The 13,071-nt window shown below is 37.5% G+C and overlaps 1 protein-coding gene across 3 annotated transcripts in view; it reads left to right on the top strand.

The window, feature by feature from the left end:
* Window positions 1-13,071, top strand: part of SHOC2 (SHOC2 leucine rich repeat scaffold protein) — a 67,265-nt gene that overhangs the window by 36,497 nt on the left and 17,697 nt on the right. For all 3 annotated transcript variants that reach the window (XM_075757924.1, XM_075757923.1, XM_075757925.1), the window contains exon 3: window positions 5,700-5,837. In XM_075757924.1, the coding sequence (XP_075614039.1) occupies window positions 5,700-5,837 (138 nt within the window). The remainder of the gene's footprint in view (window positions 1-5,699; window positions 5,838-13,071) is intronic.

Below are 13,071 nucleotides of genomic sequence, written 5' to 3'. Positions count from 1 at the left end.
CTAAGATTGTTTCTTCTACATGTTTCCCATGTTTAAAATGCTGTTTGAACATGTTTTTAATTTTATTTATATTTGTTCCTTTCAGTTACAAACAATAAAAAAAAAAGTGTTTTGCTGTTGTGTCTTGTTGAAGCTTGTTTTAGACAGATTTTGAGTCTGTCTTTTCAGTTGAGCTTAGCTTCTATGTTTTTGAGTGGTTCCCATAACTAGATTCTGTTGTGTGTTCTGCAATTTCTAAGTATTTTCCTGTGCTTATTACTTATATGAATATTTTAACTTTGGTACATAAGTCACTTGTGACCATATTAAAATTGCATTCTTTCTACTCAGTAAGTCTTCTGTGTAAGTTATAGTTGTACAGTAATAACTCAAAGTAGCTCTGACTTTAACTGTTCTTTTGGGCAGTTGGTAATGCACAGCAAACAGTTCAGGCTGTCTGTTACAGTGATGTACTCAAATCTCAGACAGAGGGGAAAAGATTCTGAAACTGTGAAATTGTTTTTAATTTTTTTCTAAAATCAGGATACATCACAGAGTTTAATAGACAAACTAAAAAAGGGTGTTTTTTATGTCAGCAGAGAACCTAGTGAGAGAAGAATAATTACTAAAGTTATGGGAACTGTTTGTAACTTGTTCCTAGCGTTGCCGATTTCGGATAATTGTTCTTTACAAATTAGCTTACAACCAATGTTCTGACACCAGCCTGAAGCCCCACTAATATTTGCATTCTTCTCTTCCTTGTACTTTCCATAAGAGTCTTGATCCTCTTGCTGTGTCATCTGGCCCAGGATTTATCATGTTGTGAAGCATTTCATAATTTTCAATCTGCTTAAGCATGGGCAGGCACGGAGTTAATCCAGTGGAAAACAGGCTATATTACAAATTGTGCTTGCTGTTCAAGAGTGTTACCCACTGAGCGAATTAGTAGTAGGAGACACTGAAGCCTCTTTGCTATTGACCTATACTGTCTCCGTATGTGACTGTTAATTTGTGTGTACTTTTACATATATATATATATATATTTTTTTTTAACGAAGCTGTATTTTGTTTTTTAAATGGCCAAGAAGAATTTTCAGAGTTATGTAAGTCAGGGCATGCAACTTGGTCCTCTTGTCATAACAGGCTTTCAAGGTTGGCCGTGTAATGGGACTATAATTCTACCTTATTATGCAGAAAATATTAGTCATTTTGTAATGCCGGGGTTTTTCAGCAGGTATATTTAGCTTTGTCATACTATAGCATTTAGTCTTCATGCATATGAGAACAACAGGGAGGTGATTGCTCACCCCACCTTTTTTAAGGAATATTGAGATGTATACTTAGCTGTATTTTTAACAATACTTTGAACTGGAAAGTGATTGGGAGTCTTCACAAACCATTTTATCTGGAAAACATGTGTGAATCGTCTGAAATTTTTATCTTGTAGAACCTTTTAAAATACAAATTTTTAAAAACTTTTGTGAAGGTTATTTATAAACTGCTTTATGTATTTCATATGGACATTACTTCTACTTCAAAATCTTTTATTGTCAAGCCATCTAGTACATGCAATTTTTGTCTGCTTTCTTGGCAGACCTTGAGCTTTAATTGCCTTTTTTTTTTTCATTTGCAATTACAGTGCAATATATTATTTAAGGAAAAAAAAAAAAAAAAGAAAAACCCAACCCCAAACCTCAGCACCTTCTCCTTCAATGCAGTTGCACGTAGTCCATAGCGGATCCTTTATTCATTACTGTGAGCTTAAGATTTGTCTATTTTGGACGTTACTTGTGGTGAAGAGAGTTAATTAATTTTACCTGTGATTAGTATTTCCCTAAAGTAGTGTTTGCCTTACTCCAGTGTTTCTGGGTGTTCGAACAGTCCTTTGGTGAAGTGATGCTGGAGTTGCCCATGTGGTGAACAGGAATGGGTTTTTCTGTAGTAAACTGCTTTCTGGGTAAGGCTGATTTCGAGCTGCAGCACATTTCTAGCAGGCGTATTTCTGTTCAATTGATTAAGATACAAACATGTTTCAGCAAAGTTTATGTAGTACACCAGAAAAGAATAAACGTTGATTCTTTTAATATGAGTAAGATCCTGAGCTGCTCACTCATTAGCCATTTTCCTTTTTGTACCTGAGCGAATCTTTCTTTTAGGAAAACTTTTTTTGATTTTTGACATATGCTTCTTACCCTGGCCAAGCAAAAATGCCAGATTTCAGTTCTATCTTGATGAAGCTTATTTTCACCTTTTTTTGAGAAGCGTTTCCTTCAGTACAGTTGCCACTGTTCAGACAATAAGAAGGGCACTGTCAGTCACTGAAACAAGCTGGCTTTACATCAACTCCTAGAAACAGCATTGTGCAGATGGCCTTCAGTTTGGACTCTTTGTTCTTGCAGATCATTATTTGTTGTATCGATTGTTTATGCCATGTGTTTATCCTGGCGTCATTTTTGAAAGAGCTGCTGTTGTGCAGCAGTGCAGTGGACAGTGCATCCATTCACTGGGTAAATCACTGCCGTCAGTCGGCCGGTGAAAGAGCTGCCCCTGTTCTTTAGGTGCTGGCCTGGGAGAGGCACGTTCTCCGTGCCCAAAGTGGTTCTGGTCTCACATACTGGGATGTTTTCAGTAGTGTTGGTCACGTTAACTGCAGTGTTGCTGGTACTTGGACCTCCATGCACGCAGAACAGAGAGCCTTTCACCCAGGAAAATAGTTAGAAATAGAGTTTAAGGAAAAGACAGGGTAGATGGTGCTGATTGGCCACAGGGCATGACCAGCATTGGTTTGTAAAGGACTGGACCCTTTTATTTCCTTATCTCTCTATTTTCCCATACTATATCCTTCCCAAACCACATGGATTCCTCCCTTTCTCCTTCCCTAAAGATCCCATAGCAACTCTTACCATCCCAAGTTGCTCTCCCTTGCACCCCATAGTAGTTGCTCAAGCCCTGTATGCAGTAAGAGTCTTCATTCTGCGAGGTGCTCTGGAGAGCCTTTCCGTATAGTCCCCATGATGGGTCTCACACTGGCCGTGGGGCTGATGGCTCTCCTGGGACAGTCCAACAAGTATTTGGATTCTCCCGTCCACTGCTGGTCCTCCATGTGCCTTTGCATGTGGAGATGAGCCTCTACCATATCACCTAAACATTTTTCACCTTGTTAAGCCCATTGGATGTAAGAATTTTTTCCATATGCCATGGAGAACAACAGGAGAAATGTACCTTGAGTGCTTTTTGTTGACTTGCACGCTCTCTTATGTTGTGTCTCAGCAATCCACATTAAAGTATTGAAAGAATTTCAGTGCCAACAGCCCTTCACCTCCCCTCTCCTCCTGCCCTTAGGGGAAAAAAATAACATTTTGGTGAGATGCTGTCAAACTATAAGTATTATTGTGTCCAAGAGCAAGATTCCTTGCGGAGCGATGTGAACTAAAAGATGAATATTATAATATCTCTTGAAATTGCTTTCCTTAAGTCACTGTCTTCATGATAGGGCTTTAACTTTGGCTTGATTTCAGCTCTAAAGTCTAAAATTTGTTGGGCAGTCCTCAATCTATTTTAACATTCAAATTTTTTATTAAATGTTTACGAGTGTCACTTTTAAAAATAATGCCTGCATCTTTAATATAACAATATTAAATATGACTATCCAAATTAAACCAGTGTTAGTTTACAGTTACCTGGCTAAATAAACATGGACATCTCTTTTCTTTTTTTTCCCTCCCCAGAATTAGCTAGTGAGATGTTTGTTTCAAATGTGTAGCTTGCTGTTGTCAAAGTTTTCAGCAGGTGCAAAAATGAAGTGCATCAAATGTTGCTGCAAAACCCCAAGTCTTTCTTCGACTTCAGCATATGTAGAGTGGGAAGAGTCAAGTAAATGAGAAATCAGTGTGATGAAATGAAATTTATGCCACATTTCAAATTTGACATCATTGGTTTAGGTCTGAAGTGAAAACAAATGAAAACAGCAATCATGAAGTGAAAACTACTGCCCCAAAGTGGGTGAAGGTTCTTGAGTTACCTTAGTAAAGATTTATAGGGTTCTTTTTTTATTTGTTTGTTTAAAGGGAGAGATTTTGAAGTCTTCCTCAAGCTTTTCTTCCTCATTCTGTTGCCTTCTGCACTTTGCCCACTTGTTTTCATGAATAACAGAAAGACGTTCCTACCACAGAACATTAACTCTTGTTCAATTTTTTCTTAAATTTGCATTCTTCTGCATATTAATGGCATTGAAACGTGGTTTATGCAGGGCTGAATACAGCATGTTTGACTGTTGACTCTAGTTGCCTGGAATACACTTGAATGCTGACTTAAGAGAGGGGGCACATGCACAGTGATGGTCCGTCTGCCTAGTTTCTAGAAAATCATCCCAATTTGGGTTAATAAATGGAGGAAATAAGATCAGTTCTATGTTAACAATCTAAGAACAACAGAATAATGAAGCTGTTGGGGTTATCTTTTTTTTTTCCTTCTGGTCTTTCACAACTGTTTTGTGATATGTAGTAAATAGTGTGGCTATATGACACCTGGAACTCAATATTGAGTCTGAATTCATAAATATTTTACAATTATTTACATCACCATTTGTGATTATCTGCTGATCTAATGGGTAGTCAGTCCACGCGTCAGAACTTGCCCAAGCTAGTCCTGCAGGCCTGTGGGAAAATCCTTAAAGAATTGTGTCAAAGATACAACACTGAAGCTTAAAAATAGACATTTGTTGCTCAAAAGGAATTTGCTACTCTTCCAAATTTGTTACTCACTGAGTCATGCTCTTAAACACAAATACAGTGACCTCATCTTTACTGGATAGAGCTGAAGCCGTTCAGCTTATTTGCATTAATTTCACCTGCATCAGATGCAAAAAATGTGAATGCATAAACCTGTATTCATGCACACACCTGTTTTTTTTTAAATCCAAGAAGCTGTTGCTCAGAACACAGTATGTTTGCCATTTAAATAGGTCAAACTACTGTATGTAGAGAGTTGTGCGTAGCTGTACTGTTAAATTAATGTGTAAGTGTAAGGAATGAAGCGGTTCAGTGTAAAGTAGCTCTAAATTCTAAGGAAGTTCAATCTTTTTTAAGGCTTAACAGATAAGCCTTTTATTTCAAACTTATTTGTTATGGCTCTGCTTGCATATATAAAATACAATACTCTGTGTAAATAGGTTTATAGTTTACTTACATGTTGCCTTTTTGGTGATGACTAAAAATGATTAAAAATAATCCACCCAAAGTCTTGAGTGTTATCTAGGTTGTCAGCCAAATAATTTTGATGTCACTTAATTGTTGATTTTGTGCCTGAAAGTAAGTAATGGTATAAAAACAGACCTCAAGTTCTTAAAATTCAATACAATCCACTTACTCCATGATGTCTTAAACTTCTGGTCAGCCTGAAACAAGTATGGGTTGTAGGTTTTGTACTCATATTCCACAGCTTGAACTGTTAGAAGAAAATCAACCAATAAATAAGATTTCTTCAGGGAATCTGTAAAAGCTTTATCTGAGTTTTTCAAAATTGTTGATCAGGTTTTAGATCTGACTGATGAAATTACGATCCTGTAATGCCTTATTTTATATGTATAATGTTATGGTAGCAATAGCTTTTTTTCAGATTATCACAAAATCTGTTTGATTCTATTAACCTCTGTGTGGACCTCGTTATCTAGAGCTGTATATTAAAGAAGTTGATGTTTTGGTTTTCTTGTGTGCTTTTAGGTGAGTTGTGTAACCTCATAACGCTGGATGTAGCGCACAATCAGCTTGAACATCTTCCAGAAGAGATTGGAAGCTGCACGCAGATCACCAACCTTGACTTGCAGCACAATGAGCTCTTGGACCTGCCAGAAACCATAGGTATGTGAAGAGGCTGGAGAAGACAAAATAAATCACTCTTTCAAAATGTTCAGTAAGAGGAACAAATTTAAGAATGAGTATTTGGTTGGTGACTGTAGAGTGACTGGTATTCAGCTCAAGACAGCTTCACGCTTGAGATCAAAAGCAAAGGGTGTGTGCATTACCTTACATGTAGTTTCTAGCTTGCTGAATTACATTATTAAATCTAGCTGCGCTGCAGAGTGCAGCGTCGTCTAAGAATGAGAGTTATATGGAAAAAAATCCATCACTTCTAACTCTGATTTAAGGTGTTCTGTGGTTATGAATAAATATCTACAGCTTATCTGTACATACTGTAATGAAACTGAGCATATAAAGAAATAAAAGGCTAAAAGACTCTTAGTCTTTAGCAGGCAGTTTTAACTAATGTCCTTGGCTGAAGAAATACAGAACTAAAGATAAATGTTTTTAATAACTTCTGTATATTTTATGCTCTTCCGTAGAACAACTAAAACCTTCCAAGTCCACAAAGTCCATGTTCTAATGCAATAAAATACAGAGGATTTGCAACTTAGATTGGGAATAAGACTGAAATAAACATGATTTTCATTGGTTTTAGAATCTTATCTAGCATGAAACAACAAAATATGACTTTTCCTAGTTAATTAAATCAATTTTAAACAGATGGCAGAGAAAGATGCATGCTGTGATTGAAAAAGACAAAAAACAAGGCCATCATGATTTTAAGCTCTTATTTGTAACCAGAACGTACTCGGAAGAATGAAAGCTATCACTTAAACAATATTTATATTGAACATTTTGTTAATGTACTTTAACACGTAGTAAAGTGAATGAGCAGAAGAGTGAGGAACCACTTAACAACACTTCAGCTTTTCTTCTAGCAGTAAATTGTTGAGTGTGGAGCTACTGTGGCTTTTTGTTTAGAAAGTTTGACCTGGACAGAGTTTGCATTGATTAAGTATCCAGTGGAACTAAACTTCCTTCCTGGATTGATGATATTTTTAAACTCTGGAGATCCCATTCCATCTGGAATTTGCATCTAACTTACACAATTCATAAGCACAGCCTTTATTGTTGTAGCTATTTTGTAAATCTTCTTGAAAGTTCTTTTAAATAAAATTTATGTGTAATGTACATGTCATATTTAGGAAGTGAGTTCTCTGGGTAAGCAGCTAATTATGGGAAAAATTCTCTAAGCAAGCGTGAGATTTCCATTGTCAGGGCTTACAGACCACTATTTTGATTTCTTGTGCAGAATAGCGGTACGATTTACTGAGTTGTTTAGTGACTGGCAGACAAAAATCTTATTTATAATATGGTGCAAGACTGTGCTTACAGGGAAAGGTCTTTGGGTAGGAGAGGCACAAAGTGACTTAGGCAGTTAAGTAATTTGTGATAGGAAATTGCTGACTATGCAATCAAGATAGTTTGGACGTACCTATTTCTTCAGAAAGTTATTGTTAGGTGGTTTGTATTGAGTCAGATTCAGACCTGGTTGGACTGGATTGCTGCCTTTTTCTTTGTTCTGTTTTTCCATTGTATTGTCTTTGTAGATTTTTGAAGTTACTTATTTTTAAATGTATAAAGGCATGTCTCTATATGCTTATCTGAGATGAATATCAATGCTATATAGCTCAACAAACCACTAAAGACAGATGAATAATGGTAAGAGAGAGCAGTGCACTGTCGTGTCTTTAACCTGACACTGGCTCAGTTTTTGCTCCACTGGAAAATACCTGTTGTTTGTATTGACCAAGGTGTAGCAACTGAGATTTTCTGTTTAGAGTAAAAACTTAATATCAGAAATTGGTATTTGTGCCACATACAGTTCATAAACAGACAGAATTGAATACCGAAGGGAAAAATTTAAAACTCCAACTTAAATGATAATGATCAACCTACATTTATGCATGTTACAGAAAAGGCAGCCGTAGCCAGTTCAGCAACATTGGCTTTATTTCTTAGTCATCGCAGTTTTGGTTCAACATTAAAGCAAGTTGCGGCTTGATTTTTAGATTACAGCTTGCTTTGTGGTTAGGATTGTTCAGCGAGAGACTCTGAGTACAGAGAAAAAAAACCCAGCGAGTAAATGGCGCGTGGCCGCCTGGCATGCCTCGCTCGGCGTGGCTGCAGGATGGGCTTTCCAGCCTCTCCGTCTCTCGCTCCGGTTCCTGTCTCTTCTCTACTCGCTGATATCTACCTGGTGTTTGGCACAATGGGCTTTTCTGGCAGCATTTACACGCTGCCGGGTTTCAGTATGCTTAATGTGTAAGTGCTGGTAACGTTTCCCCAGTTCGGTCAAACTGGGCTGGGGGTCGCAGACTGGGTACAAAACCGACCAAGCACATGTGCTCATTTTAAATATTTAATGTACTATGAGCCTCCTGTTACGGAACAGACTTTCCATTACTGCCAGGTCTGTCCCCTCCTCCCCCACCAACACCCTTTTGATGGAGGCCTGTTTATTTTTTCTTGAGAGGGATGCTTTGAAAAAGAAAAAGTCCCTTTCCTTTTCTATTTCTCCCTCCTCTCAAAAAGGATCCCTTCCCTCTTTCCCCTCCCCCAAAAAAACAAAAACAAAAATTAAAAAAAACCCAAACCAAAAAATAACCTTGCAAAATGCTTCTTAAATTCACTGCTGGACTATCTAACCAAGTCTTGGTTTTACCACAGAAAGATTTCTGAATCTGCTAATTAATTAAAAAAAAAAAGAGGGGAAAAAAGTCTTGGTTTCTAACTAACAGTACCGTATTGAAACGCGCCGGAGCTGTGAGGAAGGGATGTTGGAGGGTGACATGCAGGGGAGTGGCAGGCCAGGGATTATGCATCAGCAATGATTACAGAGGTAGCAGAGCCAATATACCCGCTCTATAAAAATACAAAGCTCTTGTTTCAACTACCGCTGTATAAGCATGCTTTCGTGCAGTAACAAATGTCGATTTTAGATATTAGTTGTCAGGAAGTGACCTAATGTCTTGCTTTATAGATATTGGCTTAATACATTCATATCTGTATTTCTGTTGATTGAAAATTGTAAAGTACTTTGTACATTAGATCACTTCCTGTAAGAAAAATGAGCTTTGTGGAACGGCTTAGCACATTCCAAGAGTCTGAAGTCTAAAATCAAAATCATAGTGGGATCTTAACTTAATATTTTAATTGCAGATTTTTCCCCCAACCCCCATGTTGTGGATTTTTTTGTGGGGGGGTGAGGGGTGGGGGAATTATGATCTATTTACACAGTGTCTTATCTCTATATACTTAGCTGGCACACTAATATATCCAAAAGATATATAAAAGAAGATGAAGAACATACCATGTATATTAAAAATAATAATTGGGTTTCTGAGACAAAGCAAATTCTGGGTGGAGTAAAGTGTTTCTTTGGATTACAAGCTAGTTTAGAAAATTTTGTGCTGCAAATGCCACATTGTGAGTGTTCCCTCTTTGAACTTTTAATTTTAGCATTCTGTACAAATGTGTTCACAATTTCTTATTTAAAAGCATAGAAACACTTATTTGAGAAGGAAATTTAACAGAAACAGAATTACAGCCTTTTTTAAAAAAAAATCAGATTCTTCATCTGTTTTGTAATTTTCTAGTTTTGTGTGTTTACGTGTGCAGTTTGAGTATAGTCAAATGTGCCATATTCATGGACATTTAAGGCAACAGGCATTTTAATAAGAAAAAGAATAGTCAGTTGTAAATGTTCCAAAAGGATGCTTTAAAAGCACAAAAAATTCTGTCACTGGACACACTTTCCAGTGTCTGACATGGCAGTGTTCCTAAGAGACGGTTAAGAAAATGAGAGGCATATTCAAAGCCCTGCGCTATACTCCTGTCCTTCGCTGTGACGCGTTAGCTCAGAAGCTGAAATCGCGACTCTCGTGAAAGCAAATATTATGTGGGGTAGCTTTGCCATTTTTGCTGGTTGAAATTGTGCTACAACTAGGCTTCTAACCTCTTTAGCCCCAGTGTCCATCTGAGAGGATATTGTGCTTTTAAAACATATAGTTGATAAAACATGAAGCATCGTGACCAGAACCAGGCATATGTAATTGGTACAGCTCAGGTTATAGAAACTGTGGTTGAGAGCTTTAAGTCCCTAGATGTCCTACCAAAGATATTTCTGCAGAAAAGTGGAACTACTTTAAAATGATATTTTCAGTTTAGCAGGATTAGCAAAAACTAGAAAAGTCTTATTCTGAAACATCTGACAAATGCGCTGGTCCTGATGAAACCCAGCACAGCACCTGCAGCTCCCTCGATGCTCAGGGGTGATGTTCGTAGGCGACCGATGGGTTTGATGTTACTAATTACTCGCCACTCTGATGGAGCACAGTTGCATAGGCTCCTGCTCCAGCTTTGATGGCAGTATTCATATCCTTAAAATTGAAGGACGTGACCTGGTGCTTTGCTCTGTGGGCATTCAGTACTTTGCAGGATGAAGCCCATTTCCATAGTCTCACACTAAGAGATCTGATCAGCGTTTGGTGCTTTATCTAAGGTTTTGTTCTTGGTCTGCGCGGTTTATGAAACATTTTTAAATTAGTTTTTGCTAGTATTGGGCAATTGCAATAAGCTCGGTCTTTTCTTTATCTGGGGGAAAGCGGTGGCTCCCACTCTTCTCATTTTCGGTCTTACATAAGCCTTCGCTGTTTCTCATGGTGGTCTCATAAAGGGAATGAAGCTTCTGGTTCTTGTTGGCTTCAATTCTAGACTTAGTAAATATAAAGCAGTGAAATTGGCTAGAAAATAGTGGCAGGGGAGGGTAAGTGGGAAGTGACTGCTCACTGCCTCCTCCAACGGCAGAGCGGGAGGGATGAAGCAAAAAGCTGTGAGGTGTCAACCTCAAACCAGTAAAAAACAGACTGTGCTGCGTGCGATGGGTAGGGAACACTTGGGTGTCAGTGTTCGCACAGGTTGCTGTAGATGCTGAAAGCTCACAGAGCAACGTGACAATTATGCAGAAGAAAAATCTATCAGTTGCTGCTAAATTCGGGAAGTTGTTGAGCTACACGCTGTTGAATCTCCCCCGGCTCTTGGGGAAGTTTCAGGGTGTGCTTTCTCTTTTCTTGGGTTCTTCTCTTGGTATCTGCTGTTGAGCATATTTTTTTTTCTGGAGAAAAAATACTAGGTGGATCTCTAGTCTAAATGCAGTAATTCTCACATTTCTTAATTAGCTAAAATTATAAATGCATATTCATGTGTTATACACTTTATGATTATTCTATGAAGTAGGGCAGACTTAAAAAATTACACACATCTACCATTTAGGAAAGGTTAATGCTTTTTCTGCATTGCCAGTTAGGTATAAACTGTTCTTACAATTTGATTTACATTTACATAAGTCTTTAATTTCACAGAAAGATTTTAAATAGCCAATTGAAAAGGAAAATAAGACTACCAATGAAAAATGAAATTAAATAAATTTCAGGAGCTTTTTGTTATTGTATGAAGTATAAATTGAGTAAAATGCAACACTTTCTTTGATAGCCCCAAATAAGTCCCAACTGTTGCTTTTGACTCTGCAATGTGGTTTTGTATGTTTGTATCATTTTCAGCTAATTGTAACTTCCTTTTTTTTTTTTGTTTAAATAAATAAATCTCCAGTGCAAGCCTGATATAGTTAAATACATATGTACTGTTTTTCTGTAAAAGTTAGGCTAGCTTCTGTTGGTGTATTAATTCTGAGTTTATTGATTTGATGTGTATTTATGAAAATATTTTTAAATTTGTATCTTGGTTGGATATTCTTCCTGGTAAGACTAGGATAGGGACAGTTTATTTTAGTGAATGTACATACCATTATACAGTAATTAAATGCAGAGACCAATAAGTACAGCTATATTATAACTGCAGCTCAGCATTTTCAGAATGATTTGTATACTGCAGAAAGGAAAAGCCCATAATCTTATTTATGTAAGAAGCAGGCACGAGGGAAGAGTGATACAGAGGAACACATCAGAATTGACTCAAGCAGGTCTATTAGTTACATGCATTTTGATGAATGCATGTTAAATGAAGTTGACTTTTCATAGCTTAGTTTCAGAAACACGTCGCTAAGAGTTTGTGCTCCCCAGCCTTATGCATATGTTGTGCGTGGTGCACGTCAGATACTCGAGCCTCTGTCACTCAATTTTTGCCAGCATTTTGCATGCATCTTTCACACACATGCAGTCGGCAATGATTATGGTCTTGAATCAGAGTTGAAAAACAAATAACTGCTGACATGGTCACACCTTAGCCTTAGTTTTGAAATAATGAGGGAAAACCTGCCTTTGGTTGATACTGTTAGACTGAAAATAGATAGGAATCTCTTTGCTCTCTTCAAATGGCATTTAAACCAGTAATAAGGGTGGTAGAGATTAATTTTAAATTTATGTTAAATAGTTTTCTAGTAGATAACATATTTTAGAAGAATTCCTAGACTTTGTGGAAGGAGGATAATGCACTTTGGTTTGACCAGGACAAGAAAAGATGGATCCTGCTGACCTTGTAGTTTGTGAGTCTGATTCTGCCTCCTACACTGGCCTGATATATCAGCAGATATTTCTGGCTGGAAAGAAAAAATAAAATACACTAAAAATCACTTAACTGTTAAGCCAATAAAATCTGGATTTCATAAGACAAGCTTTGTGTGGTGTTCAACTATACCTTTGTGTTTGGAAGAATAAAATTACATTTCATGCTTTGCTTTTGGTAGTTGGTAGCAATGATCAGGAGGGATTCTCTTCTCTTGTACAGTTTTCCTGAGTGGTTGCTCTCCCACTCCCATCACCTTTCTGTCCCTGTTCCCAATTTTCCTAAAACATCAGCTTTTAGCTGGAGCATGTTAAACATTAGGGATGTTCCAGCCCTGCAGGTTGTAGAAAGGATTTGACCTCTCTCAGATGATTGATGACGTTAGTTTACATTCATACAAATCTATAGGCTTTGGTTTAGGAAGGAGTTGCTCCCAGATCACATGAGTAATGACTATGGGATTTAGTTCTGCTTTCCTCTGCAACATGCTCGCTGAGATCACTTTCAGGATGTCTTGCTGGACCAGTCACTTCACGCTGTTGCAGTGCTGGACGCTGGCGGACATCGTCTTTGCTTGTGGAATGCAACTGAAGGTTAAAAGGGTTTATCTGAAGCCTTTCGTTTTACTCTACAGCTATCAGGGGAAATGGTTTGCCTCCTGACAAAAGATTAGATTAAACATATTAACAGCTCCTTTCACCTAAAAATC

The sequence above is a fragment of the Balearica regulorum genome, chromosome 7 (assembly GCF_011004875.1).
Source record: "Balearica regulorum gibbericeps isolate bBalReg1 chromosome 7, bBalReg1.pri, whole genome shotgun sequence".
Taxonomy (NCBI): domain Eukaryota; kingdom Metazoa; phylum Chordata; class Aves; order Gruiformes; family Gruidae; genus Balearica; species Balearica regulorum.
The sequence above is the reverse complement of the archived record's forward strand: the minus strand, read 5'-3'. Positions and strand labels throughout refer to the sequence as shown.